This window comes from Sesamum indicum, linkage group LG1 (assembly GCF_026168435.1).
Source record: "Sesamum indicum cultivar Baizhima isolate 11 linkage group LG1, ASM2616843v1, whole genome shotgun sequence".
NCBI classification, from domain to species: Eukaryota; Viridiplantae; Streptophyta; class Magnoliopsida; order Lamiales; family Pedaliaceae; genus Sesamum; species Sesamum indicum.
The window spans coordinates 15,705,464-15,728,464 of NC_142657.1; the positions used below are offsets into that span (position 1 = coordinate 15,705,464).

Sequence of the window (23,001 nt, forward strand, 5' to 3'; positions counted from 1 at the left end):
AAAGTTATGCTATTCAGTCTAAATTTTATCCAGTGCTTACAATAGTGTACTATCTACTTTGTAACATAATTTCTAATTTCAGTTCATGAACATACACACAAGTCAGTGTCGCTTTGGCCGAGTGGTTAAGGCGTGTGCCTGCTAAGTACATGGGGTTTCCCCGCGAGAGTTCGAATCTCTCAGGCGACGCTATAGTACTTTTGCTTTTTGCTTGTTCTTCTCCTCTCCACAACAGAAGGAAAATTATTCGGAGTTCTGATGGCCCAATGAGAGATCAACGGCCCAAAACCTAATTTCTTCTTTTTCGTTTATTCTACTTATAGTGAAAAATAAAACGCCGTTGCCGGGTATCGAACCCGGGTCGCCCGCGTGACAGGCGGGAATACTCACCACTATACTACAACGACTTGCCTGTTTCTTTGTCTGACCATTAGTTATGAAATAAAAACATATTTGGATTCATCAAAAAATACAGATGCTATTTCCAACTTGCATAATATAAGTTTACTACTAAATTAAGAGATTGTTTACCTAAATTTTTTTAAAATATCTTATAAGATATTTTTGAAACTGATTAGATGTTGGATTTGATTTAGACAGACACCCACTTGCATAGATATAGTGATAATGAGCATTAGAAGGGTGTAGAACCCACAAGAAATAAAGAAAGAAAACGAGAGGAGAGGTGCATGAACACTAATAAGTTGTCTCTATTTTTGTTTTAGCAAAGGAATACTCTTCTACCATCTCTTTGAAAATTCTCTCTTGTCTTAATTTCTTGGGAAAGTGATATATAAGATGAATTAAAGAAAGCATACTGTATTGTAACATGGAAGAGAAGCTGCAGAAAATAATGTGTTCCACCAGCTACTGTAAATTACGTTTATCTTTAAGATATATCACTCCAAAATTAGTGATTCTTGCTTTTATCAAAACTTTGTAGTATTGAACGAAAGGTGAATCGGTCATTTTAAAGTGTAAATTCGAGATAACTTTCGATTGCTTTGTTTCGGCGGTGAATCAGATAATCTGTACTAAAACCCATGTAACCTGTTGTTGAAAATGAAACTAAACACCCATATCAATAATTTATGTAAAATTCATACTTTTATGGTTGTTGGGTCACATCAAATCATAATTACTTTTAATTAATACTACTTACTTTTATATTTTCATAGTAGTTACTATTAATGAGTATATATATTGATTAATATAATTTTGGGATAATTATACTTTCCTTCCCTAAAATTTAATATAATTGCACGTGGATTTTATGTTGTTTAGAAAATTATATCTAGCACTCTTGAGATTTGCTTCAATCTAATAAATATTTGAATTTGTTAATACTACCAAAAAGAATTGAATGAAAATTGATATTTACCATCGATTGACTTATTACAAATCAAATATTTTTTCTGGACTAAACTACGCTTATAACTATAAAGATATACCTCCTCACATGCATTAACCAGTGATGATGTATGAAAATAATTTGGTCATAAAATATTTGTTTGACCTACTATAAGTCAATTGAGGGTATATAATATATATATATATATATATTGTTAATATCAGTAAATTTGATGAATTTCGACTAACGGGGGAACTGATTTGTTAGACGAAAACTGACCTTAGGACTGCTAGATATAATTTCTCAAATCACTGAGTTTACGTATAATTACACCAAAACTTAGGTGAGGGGAGTGCAATTATCCATATCAATACTATATATTAAAAGGGGGGGGGGGGTATTCCACAGTCACAAACGGAGGTTAATTACACAACTGTATCAATTTTTTGTGAAGTCAAAAATGCCCTTCAATTGATAGAATAACTAACTTATTTAACCTTCCAAATTTTTCATTAATTGAAAATTTATTTTTTCCTTTCTTTCTTTTTTATTTTTAATGTAATGTATTCATTTATATTCTATATTTTTATTTTATAATATATTTTAAAATATGTAAAAAAAATTAATCTTTATATACACACAGGAACAACATACCAGAACAACTAGTTTAAAAGTGTTTTGACTCCATTAGCCATTCAAAATAAAGAAACAATTTTATACTTCAATTGGGATCAATCCACCTGATAAATTTATAGAGCCCAAATACAATATATAAAATTTTAATATGAAACTCAATTATTTGTCAACTTATTTGGATTTTTAATCAGTAATTCACCCCAAAAATGTCGATGTCAATATACATATTTATCTTGAAAATTTTATTATTTCTAACTTGTCCTGAAATTTTACAATCCCATAATATTAATAACTATATTCTGAATTACTTCAATCTAAATTTGTTGGTATTTATTAATTCAATTGCATATATCGCTTATATTTTAATTTTGATATCCTTCTTTATTTATTTTTAAAGAAATAATGAGTTTGGTTCCAAAGTTAGGATTATCATATGAAATAACTGTTTATGTAAGAAAAATCTACTTTTGGAAGTTAATTTAAATTTTCTTACATTTAACAATAAAACATATGGGGGTGAAAATTTAGAAGAAGAAATATTAGGGCGAATTATAATGAGTTCTTAAGAGGTTTGGCATAATTATAAATATTTTTTCGTAGTTTGAAAAATAATCAATACCCTTCTAATGTTTGAAAAAATTATGTAATCTTCTAATTGAGGCTTATCAACTTTGCCCCTGCTGTATATCTATATATTTGTAAAAAATAAAAATATTTGACGGCATGAATGGCAAAGTATAAAAAAAAATCCCACTTCATTTATGAAAATAATTAAAATTATAAATTTTGATCAATTTATTATAAAAATTGAATAAAAATCTAACAAAAATTAATGATTGAGCTAGATATTAGACTACTATTAAAATTAAAGTCGGGTGTAATTTATATGCAAGCAGATAAATCGCTATTCACCCTATTTTGTCACTAGGGTGGCATGGCCATATGTCAGGGGTGGGTGGGGACATTCACATGGACTTGGCTGCTTCAACCATACTTTCCAAAAGCCAAAGTCATTAATTCCACACTCATTTTCTTCATTTTTAATATTACTTAATTAGTTTGTACCTAACATATAATAATAATAATAATAATAATAAAATTTCATTAGTATCTGCTATATTTATTTTATTCATCATTCAATTGTTTGAAACTTAATATTTAAAACTTAAATGTAATACCATTTTAACAAAAAAAATATTGTCTACACTAAAATCAGCACTTTTTAATACAATTAAATAAAATTGATGTGAAAACTTAATCTCTGGCTACGATTAATCAATATTTACCATGATTTTATCTATAATCAAAATACTTGTTATGATTTTCAGCTATAACTAATATTTAGCATCGTTTACATAAACAACAGCTAATAACAGTTGCGTGAACGTGATTAATTAGTAGTCGTTATAATTCTTTACTTTGAATCATGGTAATTAATCACAACGACGAAAAGTCATATTTCTTCTGACGGTTATTTATATTTATTATTTTAACCATTCTTCTAAAATTGACAAAAAAAGAAACCCCAGAAATTTACAGCTTGAATCCGTGCATGCTAAATATATGTAATTGGAAATGAAGGATGGTTATTTAACCTTATTGTTCTGTCCCACTGAATGTGCTGTACATAGAGCCATCAGCTTCAGTTGGTCTGTCTCAAGTCAATTTTGTTTTTTTATTTTTTTAATAAATAAATAATTGGAATTGTACTGAAAAGTGTGATGAACATGTCAAGAAAAGATGAGGAAATTTTGTAAAGGTAAGTCAAGAGTCAAAGTCGTCACTTTCTTAAGTAGCACTAACTATTAAATAAACTAAAAAGCAACTTTCACTTTAAACTAATCCATTCACATTTTCTATTTACTTTAAAAAATTATTTTAATTTCAACCACACTTTTTCTTTGTTTATATGATTCGATTTATATCATTCAATTCATTGATATTTTCGAATCGACCAACATGTTTAAAGGAAATATATACTAATAAATTATTATAAAAGTAAATTATATATCTGATTTCGTGGGATCTAAATATATAATCTTTTAATTGTGAAGTATCAATCTTACCACTCGAACAAAGTCTCATACGCATAATTTTCATTCTTACTTTAAAAATACAAGTTTGTAAGGTATAACAATTTTGTTGAATGAAGCTTACAAAATTGAGTGTTCATTAAAAAAACAAAATTATGAATGCTTTTGTTTTTGCTGTTCATAATGTTCGAAATTTAATTACATAAAGATTTTCATGTACTATTTGTAAAATACATAAAAATTTGTACTCTCTCGACAAAATGTACAAAAACTTAATATTTAGGACGACGAACCAATCAAACAAAACTTAGTAATTTCTTTAAAAAAAAATTATGATCAAGACGATAAACTCATCTGTCTTGTCCAAATGAATTGAGTAGTCTTGACGAGAAATAGTGTTTAATGTCGGATCTAGGCCACAAGCCCAGACCCCAATTCTTTAAGATTGTATCAAGTAAATCCCCCTAATAAACTATTATTGTGTATTTCGATTGATGGATTTGTATTTGAATTAAGAATTTAGAGAAATAATTTTAAATGATTCATAAAAATGACATAAGAATAGTAAAATTCTCAAATTTCAAGTGCTTTTATAAAATTAGTCCTTTTCTTTTCTTTGTTTTTGCTGATATTCCTGTAGGGTGTCTCAATATAAATTGAGTCGTACATCAATATTCGATCAATATTTTATTATAATTAAAAAAATACAATAAATTCACACAAAATAACAGAAATTGATGATTATTGGATATAAAACTTAAGCAATGAACACACACATCGTACACGAAAGTAAAGAGAGATGCGTCCAAGTTTCACAGAAACACTGGGAAAATTTCTGAGAAGTTGAGCACCCAAAAAGCAGGCAGCCACTGCCAGAATTCCAAGTCAACTAACACCAGAAGTCTTCAATATCTCTTCAAATTTCTCACCTATAAATATTACAACCTCATCCCACCATTTCCAACATTCTTCATATCTTTCATATTATTTTTACGCAGTTTCGGGCTCATCGCAACTCAACATGGAAACCCCAATTTGGTCTGCATGTCTTTTGCTGCTCGTATTCCTTTATCTCCTAGCGAAAACAATCCAACGTAGAAAACTGAATTTGCCGCCCGGCCCGAAACCCTGGCCCGTTATTGGTAACCTGAACCTCATAGGCCCTCTCCCACACAGATCCTTACACCAACTCTCCCAGAAATACGGGCCCTTATTGCATCTCCAATTCGGGTCCTTCCCTGTGGTCGTGGGCTCCTCCGTGGAGATGGCCAAAGTCTTCCTGAAAACGATGGATGTCACATTCGCCTCACGGCCCAAAACCGCCGCCGGGAAGTACACCACCTACAACTATTCGGACATCACGTGGTCGCCCTACGGCCCGTATTGGAGACAGGCCCGGAAAATGTGCTTGATGGAGCTTTTCAGCGCTAAGAGGCTTGAATCCTACGAGTACATCCGGGTGGAGGAAATGAACTCTCTGCTGAAAAACCTGTTCAAATCCTCGGGTCAATCCGTTTTGCTGAAGGATTATCTGTCGACGGTGAGCCTGAATGTGATCAGCCGCATGGTTCTGGGGAAGAGGTACCTGGACAAAGACAACGAGAACGCCGTGGTTTCGCCGGAGGAGTTCAAGAAAATGCTGGACGAGCTGTTCTTGCTGAATGGGGTGATCAACGTGGGGGATCTGATTCCCTGGATCAGTTTCTTGGATTTGCAGGGGTATGTGAAGAGGATGAAGATTGTGAGCAAGAAATTCGACAGGTTTTTGGAGCATGTTCTTGATGAGCATGAGGAGAGGAGGAGGAGAGTGGAGGGGTATGTGAGTAGAGATATGGTGGATGTTCTGCTGGAGCTTGCGGAGGATCCGACTTTGGAGGTGAAGCTGGAGAGGCATGGAGTCAAGGCCTTTACTCAGGTACGAGTACGAACCAGTGGGTCAGACTTGAGTTGGCTCCCAATTTCTTAATTTAAATTCCTGGTTTTCTTAGTATTTTGAGTATGAGTTGGGTCTGCTCGTCAGTCTATTTTTGATTTAAATTCGAGTCTTCTGAGTACGAGTCGAGAAGGTGTCAGGTGGGTTCGAATGCAAACTTTGAGCCCCTTTTTTAAAATTAATTTGAGTTACATTTTTTGAGTTTATGATCAATCTTCATGGGATTTTAATTGGGTCCGAATAAACTCAAGTTTAAGATTTTGTTTGAGTTTGAGTTGCTTATCGAGAGCTTAAGTTTGTCTTTATTTGGGTTGAGCTCAATATAAATTCATCTATTTCTATAATTTCAATAATATATTACAAATTCTCTTTTTTTTTTGACCTTTTCAAAAAATGTACTTTACCTCTGAATAGACGACATAAAAAGAACTACTACTACAATGATCAATTAGTATTCAAGACATTATCAAATGTACACATATGAAAAGTGTATGTGAGAAAGCTCGGTTAAGTTAAACAAATATTGCCGCTTGTTAAAAATATAGTCGAGTCTAACCTTAGGCACCCTTCCCGCTCATTTCTTATCCGCCTTTTTTGTTTATCAAAATTTAATGTTTTAATTTTTCAACAAAATTATATGATATTCTGTAATTTGATTATTTCTCTAGGATTTGTTGGCCGGTGGAACCGAAAGCTCTGCGGTGACAGTGGAGTGGGCAATCGCAGAACTCCTGAAAAAGCCTGAAATTTTCAAGAAGGCAACGGAAGAGCTGAATCGCGTCATAGGACAAAACAAATGGGTTCAAGAGAAGGATATACCTAACCTTCCTTACATAGAGGCCATTGTCAAGGAAACCATGAGGCTCCATCCAGTCGCACCCCTGCTCGTACCTAGATTCTCAAGGGAAGATTGTAAGGTATGTCAGCACTCATTATTGTTTTCAATACGATCAATCATCGACACATGAAGACTGTCACTATTAATTTATTATTTATATCAATACATCAAAGAGGCAATTTTCTATGAAGGAACAATTTAAAAAATGTGACACATGAAGACTGTCACTACTAATTTATTATTTATGTCAATACATCAAGGAGTCAATTTTCTACGAAGGAACAACTGAAACAATGTGACAAATGCCCGAGTCATAAAGTTTGATATTTATTTTAGTTAAAGCCCGTACTAAATTCACTATCTTGCATCTTTCAATTTAGGTTGCTGGATATGACATCAAGAAAGGGACCCAAGTGTTAGTGAATGTATGGACAATAGGTAGGGATCCATCACTATGGGAAAACCCGACAGAATTTTGTCCCGAGAGATTCATTGGAAAGGCGATCGATGTCAAGGGACAAGACTTCGAGCTTTTGCCTTTCGGGTCGGGAAGAAGAATGTGCCCGGGCTACAATCTGGGCTTAAAAGTGATCCAGTCGAGCTTGGCTAACCTTCTTCATGGATTCAACTGGGAACTGCCTGATCACATGAGGCCCGAAGATTTGAACATGGAGGAAATTTTCGGACTTTCAACTCCAAGAAAGATCCCACTTGTTGCTGTGGTTAAGCCCAGACTACCATATGAGGTTTATAACCTGTGATATTAATAGATAGATTCTTGTATGCACGAAGTGTTTAATGTACTAATAACAATAAGGTTATGCACATGGGGCAAGACAGAATCAGTTGTGGAATACGAGGAAAAGAGTACTGGTGAGGTTATGCACTAAATTCTGTATGATTTTCACCTCAAACAAATCTCGCTACCATAAAAGGAATCACACATTTACGGCTCATAGCACAAGAATTACACGACAGTGAAAGTCAAAACAGCGGAGATGGGGGCCATGGGGCAGACGGGAAAGAAATGAAAATGGCGTAGTGAATATAATAATAATGCTAATGAGTTTTACAAAGCAATCATGAGAGGGTAAACAAGAAATAAATGAATATAGTGAGATTAATAGAAAGATAAAGTACAACACACCACATTTGAAGCTCCAGAACCTCATAAGCAAGGAGAAACTCACTTCCAGTATCCAACACAACAAAACTGCTCCAGGAAACAACAAAAGAAAGAAAAGAAAAGCAAATATGGAGCAAAGGAGAAGAAAGTTGTATTAAAAAGGAAAAGGGAAAATTGAAAAAAGAGAAGCCCTTTTTTAAGTACATATGGCAAAATAGAACAAGAACAATATGGAGAGAGAATAAATCACAAATTTACATCTGCCATGGCAAGGGAATGAAAAGAAAATTTGCCACTTGACCAAGGACAACCGTTCAGGATTCTACAAAACATATCCCATGCAGACCTGTTTGCGCCCGTACCTCGCTGTGAGTGATAAGCTAACAGACAAATTTTATGTACATGAAAGACCCCTGCAATTTTATCAATAACAAGAGCTCTTTAAGGTTGCAACTAAAGTTTTCTGGTAATACATTCAGACGGGACTAACTAGCACACTAACCTTTTGACGAAATTCCGGAACAGCACTAGTAGCAACATTGGGGATCAACAAGTATGTTGTCACATTATTATCTGAAAACCAAGCTGCCATTTTGTTGAAGCCTTAACTTTTCAATGAGAGACTGGTAAAAGGATTTCAGCGCTTTAATGTCGTTTTCCTGATAACAGACATCAGGTTTTAGGCAATTCGCTAGAGAAATGCAGATGTCACCATCAATAGAGAGAAAAGATAAAAAAGAAAAGAGAAAGAGAAAGGCCAGAGAAGATTTATGCTTACTAAGAGTCTAATGAAGATTAAAAATATTTAGCTCACAGCTACAGTAGTCAGCACAACCAGTCATTATATCAGTTTCTACTTGTTAATGTGCATGCATGGGCACGTCTATTTGTCTTAGTTTGCCAAAAAGATCAACCAGCTTATTTTCGGAAAATTAAGTTTATCATCTTTTAGAACTAAACTGTTGTTTGTTTTCAAAACGACAACTACTTAGAAGTATAACTTTTATGACCTCAATACTGTAAACACACTCAGCTTACATGCTATAACTGGCCAATATATGTCAAAAGCTTTGAAAGCTATATGTGGTACCTGCAGCTTTTGGCAATATTGCTCTGCCAAGTCCTGAGGGCAATGAATGTTGGGAAAACCTTTTGATACAAAGTGAAGGAGAAAAAAATTGCCAAATTTCTCATACATGACCTTTTGAGCCATTACTATTTCACCAAACAAGACCAGCTGCAAAAGAAACCCCAAAGAAGAGATCAGGTTGTGGTTAAGCAGGAATTGGAAAGCCAAAAGAAGAGGCAATCACCAATCAATTCGACAGCAGTGACTCGTTCAGCTAAATTATGAAAATTTCATGCACAACTAATTGAATTGTCCAAGGTTAATGACAATATTCTAAAAAAGGTTCATGTGAATCATGTCGACCAGAGAAGACATAGAAATTACTAGATTTCATTACTAACAAAAACAAAAAAGAGATTGCAAGAATCTATACACAAAATTACAGACATGGGAAAACCAGGGAGCGCGTAAAGCTCACTTTGAAGCCACCATGGAGCTTCAATATTTATCAGAAGACAATTTATTCTTGGGGGCTAAAAATAATCAAGAGGACAAAATTGTAAGGCACAGAGATAGCATGGTCAATTTATTGCCATACTACATTAACCAACTTCAAAAGGAGATTAGTATATGTATCTATATCATCTATGGTGACAGTGACACATCTACATACATTTACAAATGCTATCCTCATAAGCATGCCCATTCTAATCCGACTGGAAACTTACAGTATTTGCATCACGAAACTCAAAGGACTTGTCAAGCACACTGAACAGACAACAATTTGTTGCAAATGCTTCAACTATGAAGCTCCGGAAACCGGGTACCTGAAACATAATTTTATGTCAACACTTTGAAGAAATTGACTCTGGTACTGGTATTACAAGAGTACAATACCTTTTCTTCGCCATTAGGATCAGTACACCAGTCTTTGATTAGCCGAACAAATATCTGAACACATGCCTGAATGATGGACAACGCATGATTCAGTCTTATATAATCATATTAACCAATAATTAAAAGATCTGGAATCATAAACCTCTGGGATGCGAAATTCATTAAAACACACCTTCCTGATAAGGATATCCTTATGATTACAACAAGCATGTAATAGGAACTGCATCATCAATTCCAAGCATCCACTACTTTTGGGGGATAGGAAAACCGACGACAGATTGTGTGTTGCAATGACATTTAGAAATGTAAAGAATGTTCTCTGAAGCTCTTGCAGTTCACGGATTTCCTGAGGAAAAGAGCCATGAAGATTTAAAAGTAGTCTACTGATCATCAACTGACCAGACAGATGTACATCAGCTTCAATACAGGTCTAAAAAGACATGTCGAATCACAAATCAATTGACTTTTTCAACTTCTCAAGTACCAGTATATTATATCCGATATGTACACTTTTATACTATACAGAGTTTCATCAAGATATCTTAGTTTCTGCAGAAAGCCATATACGTAAACTATTCCATCGGTTAAGCAACTAAATCGACCTTAGCGACTTGTGTACCTCAGTACAGCTGCCAGGTCCTGATAGAATATCATTCTTCGGAAGAATATTAAACACCCTATTAGCAATGACAGGGTATACTTCTTCCAATATGTCATGGACCCCAACACCGAATTTGCAGATGAGCTGATTAAGCAGTAACAGGAATCCCACCAGTTCCTTTGGCTGCAGGACAGCATTAGCAAAATCAATGACCTCACCTTTACCCAAGAGAGATAAACAGCTGATGTATAACACGACTAATTTTGTTTAAGAATACCAGTATCACTGATAACAGAATGTAACAAAGACCGAAGCATTATTTGTCACCATCCACATCCCAAGCCACATTCAAAGCACTTACTAAAATATATAATAAAAAGAATCTCATAAACAGAAGCAAATTACTTCAAGTCACTCGTACCAGAACGGTTTTTAGATGAAGTCTCAATCACAAAAAAGGTAAATGTTTATACCTCACTTTCTGTTAGCAAATGCTCCAGTGCCTTTGGAAGATATGGAAAAACAGAAGTTCCTAAAGTTTCCACCATACGATGAATGAAAGAAGTGACCTACCAAAATAAAACATCAGTACAAGGAGTTTGTAATGTTGCAATAATGTGAAAGATCTCAAATTCTTACCTTACACCGCAGGGATTCTACCCTCGGGAAGACAACAAGTATTTCCAGGAGAATGTCTAAAGTCTGTATCAAAGAATCAACTCATTAGTAATATAAATACCGATACCTCCACCAGACTTCAGCATTATATTTATTTCATAAAGACCTGGAATGCAAAACCTTTTTTTTTTGTATCTGCCACCCCCCCCCCCCTGCATGTTCAGGGGGTTGGTCTAGATATCAAAGGTGTGCACACATGTCTGTGTGTGTGTGTGGGAGAGAGAGAGAGAGAGAGAGAGAGAGAGGGAAAGAAAAAGAAAGAAGCATGAAGAGCATGGGAGGAGAAACGGGAACAAGATTGTCATAAAGCTCAAGAAGAAGATCAATAAACCTAATTTCTTTTATCTGACAAAAGTTTGCCGCCCTAGATAACTTACCTGTTTGAACATGAGACCTATTGCAGGACGACTGGTGGTTACAAGCTTCTGGCTGAAGCCCTGGAGCACACAATAGCCTTATGTTCATAGTAAATATTTATGAAGAAAGTACATAGGGAGCTACTAAGCTAAATACAAGATTTTTTTTGGTAAATATAAATCACTTATAGCAAAACTAAAACACTTTCTCCATTTTTCTCAAAAGTTCTATTTCTTGTGTCAACCCAATGAGAAGATGAAAGCATATCAAGTTATAACCATGAAAAGAAGAGCAGGAATTGGAAACTAAGACAAGTCAAATAAAACAATCATAAGAACCTTGCTAAGGGCATTAATGGCCACAATTATTTGCTGAATATTTCCAATGTGTGCAAGAGATCCTTCAGGATTCTGAGATTTGGCATTTAAGAGGGCCACCTCAACCTGGACAAGCACACGAGTTTTCAATTAGTTTAGCATTGTCCCAGAAAAGCTAAATGATATCCAAATAATTCTCACACAATTGAAAACGAAGTCTAAGGGTAGTTAAAATGCACAAATATCAAATAGGCCAATAAATTTGACCTGCTGACACAGTGGAGTGAGCAGCGCAGAAAGATAATCAGATTGCTTCTCAAGGGGTACATCTTCCATCCCGATTAACAATCCAATTGCCTGCAGAAGAGAGTGAAATCCTCAAGCAGAAGCATCAAGTGTCAAATTTCACAAGTATCCAAACATATTAAAGCACAAAATTACCTCAAAAACGTGACTTCCATCTTCAGATCCAGAAAGTTCCTTCGAGACACTGTCCATCTTTGTAAATTGGGCAACTGTATCCTGTAGACTCTGAAATTCAACAGCATAAATACAGTACATGAGATAAATTAGCAAACTACCACACTGGTAACTCTTTATCAAGCATCTGCCCAGATGTCAACAATGGCGAGAATCAATAAGAAGTGTGATCTGTTACCTGCAAGATTGTCTCAATATACGGCACAAGCTTTGCTTTGAGCAATTTCACACCCCTCATGAAAAGATAACTTGCCCGTCGACTCACATTGGCATTTGGATGGTGTATACCTCTCTCATCAAGAAAGGCACATAAGGCCATTGGAATATATTGAGTATTCTCCAACACAAACTTCATGTATCTGTTTATTGCATCCAAGTACACAAGTGCAACAAGTCTGTTGGAGTGACAAGGAAATTTAGTTGATAAAAGCATTGGAACCAATTCTCCCAGTAGACTACTACCATTTCTCATAGCATCATCACTTAATGATTCCCCAAGCTCATAAAACAAGGAAAGAGCAGCTTCAACTTCTTCAACATTTCTATCCTCTGACGAGGAAACAGCACTAGCCAAGGAGTTTCTGATAAACATCTGAGTCACATCTGGCGCAACACGACCAATATTGCGGAGTAATACAAATAAATCCTTCCTAAACTCCACCATTCTGTCTTCTTCTTCCCTCCCAATCTTGTCCAACACGTCAAGATTGCTGCGGTACATGGGATCAAACTGAATATGTGCACGGATCACCTCCAATATGTGGCCAACATGAAGCAGTTGTGTCTCCGTCAATGTGGGAAGGCCCTTCATTGTGCCAACATAAACTGAAAGAAACTGCACAATGCTGAATGCTGAATCAACTTCACAGTTTTGCATGACATAAAAAACTGAGGGCAGAACCTCATTCAGGAGTTCTCCGGAAACTCCCTTACCGTCTTCCAAGCTCAAACTATTGGCACATTCCAACACTTCAGTAGCGTACCCAGTAAGCAAAGAAGCCACACTGGAAACTAACTCGGAGTCGCCATCCCTGGCAACCAGCCTAAAAACCCTGTTCATATGAAGGCTTTGCAGCAGAGCAAGCTTTGGTTTTGGATCCATCCTTTTTGAAACTACTGCGAGAACAACACCGGCAGCAGCAGCACGTAGCTGATCGGGTAAGCCATCAACCAGCATTAGTTCAAACAACAATTGAGTGAAAGCATCATTGACAATCAACCCAATGTCAATCCATGAAATGTACCTCCTCATAGAATCTAAAACGCTGGCACACAACTCAGGATCGGAATTCCTATACATCAGAACAATGTCATACCAGGCCCCAACAATCTGTGGCACACACTGACCCCTCATAGCATCCTTAATTCGCCCCGCAACAGCAAGCTCGTCCCCACTACGTGGATAATCCAAGCTAATTAATTCATCATCCAGAGCATTCAACACCCGAGAAAACATATCAATCACCACAGCTCCTTTACTTAAATTTGGCAAGAAATCAACAAACACAGATGGCCAAATCAACGGATACTCAAAGTAAATCAAAGTCACCACAACCTGCGCAAGCTTGTTCTTTATAAATGCCGGGCCATCCAATAGCTTCACCCAGTTAGTATCATTAGCATTCACAGACTCATAACAAGCCATCCCAAACACTGATTTCCTAATGAAAGACTTCTCCTCCGGCATCAAAGACAAATACTTAGCACGAAGAACCTCATGGAGGCACTGCAAACACCAAAATTGAACCTGAACTAGCTTACAAAAACACAACTTCTCAATGCATATGCTGCAGACGGATGGTGTCTCCTTAATTTGCTGAACGAAAGCAACAGCCTGCGATTTCAGCACTGAATCAACCGCACCAGATTCATCAAAACTAATTAAAATCGCCTTTTCCAGGTCATCCATAACCCTACACTCTACTAAAAACAAAACCCGGAAACTCAAAACCCACCCCTGATTGCCCACTTTATCGAGTTCGAACTACACTTAAAGAGACTACCAAATTCTCTACTTCTCCATGGAAATTCCGATGCTATCAACGAATATTTTACAAAATGAATCAAAACTCCAAATGCTTACCTCCGATTAAACAAATTTTTAGACCCCGAATTCAAAAAGGGATTCAGAAATGAAGTAGAAAACCGCAAAGCTTTTGTTTCCAGATTTGAGGTTTATGTGAATGGAGGTTTATAATCATTGCGAACACTACAGAGAGGAAGAATGCTCTTTTAACCGCTCACATCTTAAAATACATACCACCCTACTACCACGCCAAGCACTGAATAATGCTCTCACCATTTTTCTTCTTCTTTTTTCTTTTTTTTTCTTTTTAATTTATTTCCACCTTTTTTTTTCTTTCTTTCCTTTCTCTTATTTCTTTTTTAAAATTTAAAAAGAAAAATTACAACTTAAAAACAATGTGCAGGTTTATACAAAAGCACAATTTCTAAAATGCAATTATTAAAATATTTATTTATTTATTTTCTAATTTATTATAGTAATGAAAACTGTTGGGCCTGGATTTATTGGGCCAGTTTCACCTAATTACTATGAAGTAAAGCCCAAATACAGCCCAGTTATGAGCCCACCACAGAATATAACAAGGCCCACAATGGTCTATGTCGAGGCCCAAATCCCCAATGTCGCAATTACTCCAAATTATTGTCGTTAAATGGAGAATTTAATGCCAACGAAGCTACGAAATAGAGGCTCTAAGATTTAAGTCTCATCATCAATCTGTAGGTATTGATATATTTTAATAATAGTTGTTGATTAAATATAATAATTTTTATTAATTAATTGTACATACTTGATATTTGCAATTGACGCATGTTGATAATTAAAATTCACCATGTAAATCAAATACATATATATATATAGAATTTAACAAATCATTTGATAGACAAAAATTTAATACTTTGTTACAAATTTATTTAAGCAACTTTAGTCATACTATCTAGTTAAATATGTGAGGTAGGGAGTTCAGCAGCACCATAAAAATCGAAAAATTTTATGTCTATATCAAAGATAATCGGAAAATTAATTTATAAAATAGGAGTTAGCAATTCGATACTTAAATTAGTAAAGTGTTTGAAATGAATAAAATAAAAAAAAATATCCAAGTAAAAATGTAAAATCAAGCAAATTTAATTGGTAAAGTATGTCAAAGTTGTATGGAAGATATTGAAAATATAAATGACAGTGCTGAAATTCGTGTGGAGAGTGGAAACTGAGTAGTGGACTTGTTAAAAAAATGTGGGTACCGACTTTGATCTACCTGAACCCCTATTTATAAGAGCAGGTGAGAATCGAAGGGTGATTAAAGGAGGTTGAGATACTCTTAATTAAAGTTTTTGATATGTCTACTTTATTGCAATAAAATTGTATATATCCATATGTTTGCCATGTCATATGCACCCCACGACAACACGAAGAGAATTTGCTAAATCAACAAGAAAGTAGGCAAAAATCTAGCAAGTACCCCTTGCCAACATGCTATCCAGCATGCTACAGCTACCGGAGCCATCCCTACCGGCGTGTTCTAGTAATGATTTGTATAATATTATTGATGTATCCGTTGGGTAGGATAAGCCCCGTCTTGTTGTAATTGGACCTAGACTGATTATTATCTCGCCAGCAGGTTGAGATAGTGTTGGACTAGTAGCTTCTTGGCCTACTGATGTTTGGTTGTTTTGGGCCAAATCCCTTTGCCTTAGGCTAGACTTTTTGGCATTAAGCTTAAAAAAGGGATACCCCCGGTATCAATATGTATCATCTCTTCTCATTCCAAAAACTACTTTTCCCTTTTCTTTTTTTTTTTTAAAAAAAAAAAAAAACCACCTAAGGGTGGGAGGAGCTTTTCGGAGTCCTCGATCCTTCTTTATTAAAATTAAAAAGGGAGCAAATTTACAACGGGGAGTACTGACTCCCTATCATGTCTAAGAAGCTGTAAAAATGAGTACTACTCCTTTACAAATAATCACCAAAAGCATAAACAAGGAGTACTACTCCCTTACAGATAATCACAAAAGCATAAGGAAGGAGTACTACTCCCTTACAAAAAGAGTTAAAATAGAGGACGAAGTTGGGGACAATGATCCAGTGTGTCAAAAAGTTTCTGCCACTACACTCGAATCATCGTTTTCAACTAGTACCTGCAAAACCAAGCTATACAAGCAGTCTAGGAATTATCACAAAAAGTTGCACCAACTATAATTACATGATAAATAAAATATAGGGTAATTTACAATAAATTTCTCTAAGGTTTTAATATAATTATGAGTATCCTTTTATTATTTGAAAAATTACAAATGTTTTTCCCTAATGTTTGATGAAATTATATAATCTTTGAATTAAAGTCTAAAATTGTCAGTTTTATCTTTACTTTACTTTTTTTTTAAAATACAAAAAAAAATCAGACGAGATTTATGATAAATTTTGAAAATTATAAATAAAAAAAAGTTTGCTTTGTTCATATAAGTATTTAAAAAATTATAATTTATTTCACAAGGCAATTTGATCAACTCATCATAAAAAATAGATGAAAATTTACAATCTCAACTTTATAAAATTTTGCACTTTGTCATTTATAACTATATTTTAACTAAGTTTTTTGTCAAAAAGACATCACATGCAATTCCATGTGATATTAAGGGTTATGTAATGTAATATTTTTCACACATGTACAAATGCGATGTTTTTCCAGCAGAAAAATCAATAAAAGAAAGGTCATATATGACAAAGTGCAAATTTCGCAAAGTTGAGATAATAAGTTTACACAAAAAAAAAAAAAAAATTGATTGCAAAGTATAAAAACAATCATAGTTCAAATAACAAAATATAATTTACTCTTAAAATCAATGGGGCATCAGTATTTTTTTCAAATAATGAAAGATTGTTATAACTATATCGAAACTTAAGAAATTTTGTTGTAATTTATGCTAAAAGTATATTTGTTATTTATTTTGTTTGATTAAACCATTTTTCTCTCTTTTGCTTGTTTTTCACTTCGATTAGTGGAGATGGGATATGTAGACAAGCAAGGACAGGTTGTGCACCAGCTATAGTTTGCACGTTTCCTACAACAGTTGGCACAAGCAATGCACTTGTTTTCTACGCCTATTCACGTGTTTCTGTGTTTCCACATGCACTCATCTACCTAATCTTAAATAAGAAAAAGACATTTATTCCTCTAAATAATTACACCCTCTTTTTTTCGACTTTCACTCCATTTCTTAATTGGGTTCGCTACAATTACTTGATGTCATATTGTAAATGAGCAGATTATTTTTTATAAAAAAAATAGTAATTTAATTTTTGGTGTTAATTGAAATAAAGTAATATATTTCTCTATTTATAAAATAAATTGATTCATTTTAAAAGAATATAGTGGGATAAATTGCTGAATTTTAGAAAACACATTGAGGTAAATTACTAATTTTTTTTCATAGGAGATAATTTACTCATCTGTAATATCACAGAGAGTTGCTTGTATTTTTTTCCTTTTTCAATTCTTTTTTAAGATTTATAATGAGGATTGAGAAGGAATAAATAAATAATAATAATATATATTTTATTTCATAATATTTTTTTTGTTAATTGGGATTTTCAGTAGCTATGATCATCAAATGAATATTTTCTCTTAAACATTTTTTTTATGATTTTCTATCTTATAAATTGATTAGTGCCTGAAAGTAACACTAACTCATGTCAGCTTATTGCACGGGAGTTGCGACATCACAACATCGAAATTTGAAAATCAATATTATCTATTTATTTTAATTCAAATATTGCGTGCTACAGTGGCAAAAAAAAAGACAAAAAAAAAAGACAAAAAATGAAATTATATTTTGAGTAAATGTTTAATTAGTCAAAATTGAAGGCTAGTTTGAATTTTGCTTTCACGGAACATACCACAAAAAGTCACATTGATGCACAAAACGACGCAGTACGGAGATGGTGTTTTAATACAACTTGAAGACTATAGCAATCTTTGCAGACAAAACACACCACATGCGTACAACCGACACAGCTCCAACTTCTTGGGAAAATTTTTGGGTTTTGGGTCAACAAAATTTTTGGGCACGGTCAAAGCACGACACTTCTTATTTATTTTTCAACTTTCTTTTTTGTCTTATTTTTATGAATATATATTGTGTTTTTTAGAAATTTATATGAAAGTGACTTCATTTTTTGTGTACTTGAAATAAATTTTTCTTCTATTTATAACGTGTGAATTGTTCAATTATTTATTTTACAATCACTATAATAATTCTGTAATTTTTAGAGGGTATCTAATTGTATCTACATATATATATATATATATTTTCAATATTCTAAATGGTAGCCTACATTGACACGTTCTGATGTCATGTGTAATTTCACGAACACATTTTTTTATATGTACATTGCATTAGGTTGCAGGTGTAATTATGAGCATATTTTTTATTCAGCGATGAAATTTTACATAAATACTTTCTATTACACTGCTACATTCTTAGAGAATGTATATGTAATTTTTAGAAGAACCCATAAGAGTAAAAACCTTGAAACGCAAGAGATAGTTAAAAGAAAGAACTACTATATAAATTAGAACATAAAGGAGAGTCGCAGCGCCCTTCTTTCTCTTTGATAAATGATGGTAAAGGATAGTGAAATTGAAAAAAAATACAAGGAAGACGAGCATCAACTAGACTAAGAAAGTTGAGAGAAAGAAAAAGATACAAGAGGGCGTTAAAATCAATCAAAAAATAGACTGAGTCAGAATTAAGGGTTATATATAATTTTTATTATATATAAAAATACCATATTGATTAGAAAATTATGGTCACTAACTCTTTATGTGGTTAATTTATAATTTTATTTCATCCAAGTATTTTAATAATTTATTTATAAAATATTTCCCCTCTTATAAACTTAAAAGATATTATTCAGATTTATCACTTTATAATATTTTTTAAATAAATTTAACTAAAAATCTTATTAAGCTAATAATATTTTATCGTTATATAATATTCTTATCGAATTATAACTACTGAAAAATGAATCTATCGCTAAGCGAACTATCGCGAAAGCGAGGACATAAAATTATGAATCATAAATTCAAGGAATAATTATATTTTCACCCCCTGACCTATGGTTTTTTTAAATCATTTTCGCTTTTTAAAAAATTATACATATATCCATCATAAATATTAATATTATTTACACAAATTACCCTTATTTTCTTTTAAATATATGCATCCATTTTAGATCACGCAATATTATTATACAAGCTATTCTTACATTTTGATTGCAATGGGTGGTTTTTTGTAATTATGTAAAAGATAAAGATAATTTATGTAAATTATCACAAATCATAGGGTGTAGATGGAATTATTCCAGAATTCAAATCCAACCATTACCCCGCCCGATAGGTGTTACTCTATTTTATAAATATTTGAGACTGATTTATAAATTAATTATTATAATTAAAATTTTTAGTGTAACATAAAAAATAAAATTCATTTCCTCCTACGTTTGTAGATGACATAATTGACACCAAAAGCAAATTTTCCTTATTGTAATATTAAAAATAATAATAATAATATTTAAAGAAATAAAAAAAGAAAAAGGGATTCAAGGGGAAGGTGGGAGTAGCTATCCAAGAAGCAGGTGCAGGCCGTCGTTGCTGACCACATGGCATTCACCGACCGCCACGTGGTTGCTCATTCGCTGTTGTCCCGCATACGAACAAATCCCAAGAATCTCCATTTTTCATGAAGTTTTCATTAATACACAGTTATTTATGAAAATTCTTCGGGAAGGTCCCTATGATTCATCATTCACTTGTTTTATGTACTCTCTGCGCAATGACCAAATTAGCCTTGTGATTTTTTTTTCTTTTTATTAACAATAAAAATAAAATTTCCATTTTATTTTGACCAAAGAAAAAGAATTAGATATTGATCTTGTGAAATTAAATAATATAAATGCAAAAAGTGAGCCGAAAGAACAATGGCAATAATACATTAAGATTTAACTTAGATACCGCTAATAATTAATTTTTAAAGAGCTAAACCCTATATGTTCCTATTTATTACCTCTACGTGCCGTTTTCTATTTTAAATCGTATTGCATTTTCAATTTTACTTATTATATATATATATATTGTGTATAAATATTATATTATTTATTTTATTTTAAAAAACTATACAAAAAAATATGTGTACATATATATTAAATTTAATAGATATATAATAGAATTTAAAATAAAAAACTGAATGCAGGTAATAGTTCCCCTTACAACAATAGAATCTCTACAGACATGGGCAGCTGCAGGCTCTCTAGCACTGGTTCACACAACATCAAACTCCTCACTTTTATCATCTTTGAATTTTATTGATGTGGCCATAAATATTTGTGGAATCTATTTTTGGAAAAAGAAAATAGTATCTTTATAGAGATTCAGTGGATTGCTGACTCCACACATATTCTTCTTGATACTAAACCTTATAATATCATGCCATTAAGGGGTGTACGTCCCGTACAACCACATTCAATCCGATCGAAATTTCAGTTAATCGAACAATAACAAATACCAAAAAATAATAAAATGGATTTTTTATGTTCGATTTGATTAAAAATTGGATTACTCAATTTTTTTTTCATTTAAAGACAAATAAACCATTTTTAATTCTGATTGCGCCCACTTCTAGTAACAATGAGCATACTCTCCACGGACATGTTGTTGGTCCAGCGGTAAACGAGTTGTTACAGAGTGGATTATTGTTAATGAGTAGGGTTCGGAGTCTTAGATTAAATTTAACTCGTGTGCTCGTGTTGTGAATAGGACTGATTTTATCTTTAATATGAGACGATGACGCTTATATTGAAGAGAGAGAGAGGGGGAGAAATATGGGTCACATTCTCCAACTTGTAGAGGCAAGAATCATAAAACAGCATCATCACTTTTCTTTTTCTCTCTAGAAGAAAATAAATATAAGTAGAAATGCCTAAATATAAAAAAGTTTTAACTTAAAAAGGTAAGCATGTTTGATTAACAATAGCAATGAAATACTTTAGTTAAAGCACTTTTTTACTATTCAAACAAGGAAATCTAGTTGGGAATATTGTGCACAGCATCAAATTATATCCATTTCTTTTGGAATATATGGGTTCACAGATTTTTAATAACAAGTTTTAGATGATGAATTTGAGTTACATTAAATATATGGATGTTTGTTATTTTTTTTTATGCGAGTTTATTATAATTTATTTTATAATATTTAACTATATTGATATATTCTTCAAATTGATTTATTATTTAGTTACTCAATTTATTAAATTACTAATTTAATCATATAATTATCGATTCTCTTAAAGAAAATGACATTGTCCATGAAAATTTTGAATTAATCTAATTAATAACTACTCTTACATGCAATTGGTATTTAATTATTTATTAGTCGGGTATTTATAATTTTTAAATAATAATAAATATTTATAATTACGACATTAAATTTACGTTTCCAATGTAAATATAATTTTTTTTTCATTTTTCAGGAATCACTTCCGACATTAAATTTAACCATATAACATGAAGTTGGTTTTAAAAGTTAACAACAATTATTAAAATCGTAAATCCAAAATCCATAATCACTTTGTAAAATCAATTAGTCCGAAATAAATTATGACCTAAATTGGTGGTCCACTTATTATTTCTTAATCAACTTAACTTGGCAGTCAAGTCATTTAGGTGACTAATTTAAATAATAGTTTTAATAGGTTAGGCAATTATATATGTACAATAATAATATTATGAAAAGAATTACGTGGTCTAATTCTAAAATAAATTAAACTAAGAACAATAATATTTTAATGCATAATTATTTAATTAAATGTAAATAATATCTGCAAGAAGCTTCTAATGGTTGTAGACTAATGGAAGTGCATTATTACTAGTACAGTAATGCCTCATGACATGTCTACATATTAATAATTAATGACCCTTCAATAAATATTGTTATTATTATTATTATTTTTACTCCCAATTTGAAATATTCATTTTTCAAAAAAAACAATTAGGGCATGTAAATTTTCTAAATAATCAATTGGACAAAAAAAAAAAATGGAATAACAATAGCTAACATATAGAGTTTACAGCTAATTTAATTTAATTTAATTGACGAAATTGAGGTCTCATAATCAAGAGGTGTTATTGATATTTGAGGACTGATGTACTTTAATAATAGTTATTGATTATTTGTATTTATTTGATGTTGGTTAGCGAAATAATGAAGTGGTGTGCATATATATGAATCAAAATTGACAGTAAACATATTTAAATAAGCAAATTGTTATGGAGTGACTGGTTCGTTGGATGACAGTAATCGACTAGCGTAAAAATATTAAAATAATTGCAAATCGCTCCAACGTAAATTCCAATCTTATCCAAAGACCAGCTGGATTAATTTAATCGTATGAACTTATCCGCAAATCTCAAAGTTAGATTGGGAATCTTGAAATAATCATTGCATAATACTATACTATTATAATTAATAGTTAATAATAGTTGTAAGGGATAATTACACCATCTTCCGATAAAATTAGTGTAATTATATATAAAATCCTCATAATTTAAAAAATTACATTTAATACTTTTGACGTATGTCTTTATCTAACGAATAAATACTTTTATTAG

General features: G+C 32.7%; 2 protein-coding genes and 2 non-coding genes across 5 annotated transcripts; 2 read left to right on the forward strand and 2 right to left on the reverse strand.

Annotated features, from left to right (window-relative positions):
* The first annotated feature begins 107 nt into the window (after positions 1-107).
* Positions 108-189, forward strand: TRNAS-GCU (transfer RNA serine (anticodon GCU)). Its single transcript has one exon. It is a non-coding gene; the product is annotated as a tRNA-Ser (tRNA).
* Positions 190-335: 146 nt separating this feature from the next.
* TRNAD-GUC (transfer RNA aspartic acid (anticodon GUC)) lies at positions 336-407 on the reverse strand. The gene has a single exon. It is a non-coding gene; the product is annotated as a tRNA-Asp (tRNA).
* A 4,394-nt stretch (positions 408-4,801) lies between these two features.
* LOC105163106 (trimethyltridecatetraene synthase) lies at positions 4,802-7,616 on the forward strand. The gene is made up of 3 exons (XM_011081332.3): positions 4,802-5,935; positions 6,622-6,870; positions 7,172-7,616. The coding sequence occupies exons 1-3, from the start codon at positions 5,042-5,044 to the stop codon at positions 7,550-7,552; spliced, it is 1,524 nt and encodes a 507-aa protein (XP_011079634.2). The 5' UTR covers positions 4,802-5,041; the 3' UTR covers positions 7,553-7,616.
* Positions 7,617-7,893: 277 nt separating this feature from the next.
* LOC105163116 (exportin-T) lies at positions 7,894-14,646 on the reverse strand. 2 transcript variants are annotated; one of them, XM_011081344.3, is made up of 14 exons: positions 12,495-14,641; positions 12,278-12,367; positions 12,104-12,193; positions 11,858-11,962; positions 11,540-11,599; positions 11,124-11,186; positions 10,958-11,053; positions 10,503-10,667; positions 10,056-10,229; positions 9,884-9,949; positions 9,715-9,813; positions 9,008-9,154; positions 8,420-8,576; positions 7,894-8,330 (listed from the first exon to the last, which is right to left on the reverse strand). In XM_011081344.3, exons 1-13 carry the CDS (start codon positions 14,223-14,225, stop codon positions 8,487-8,489), a joined length of 2,976 nt encoding a protein of 991 aa, XP_011079646.2. In that variant the 5' UTR covers positions 14,226-14,641; the 3' UTR covers positions 7,894-8,330; positions 8,420-8,486. The 2 variants fall into 2 exon arrangements, with proteins under 2 accessions (XP_011079646.2, XP_011079656.2); XM_011081354.3 differs by lacking the exons at positions 7,894-8,330; positions 8,420-8,576; positions 9,008-9,154; positions 9,715-9,813 and having other exon boundaries at positions 10,486-10,667; positions 12,495-14,646.
* Positions 14,647-23,001: the final 8,355 nt, after the last annotated feature.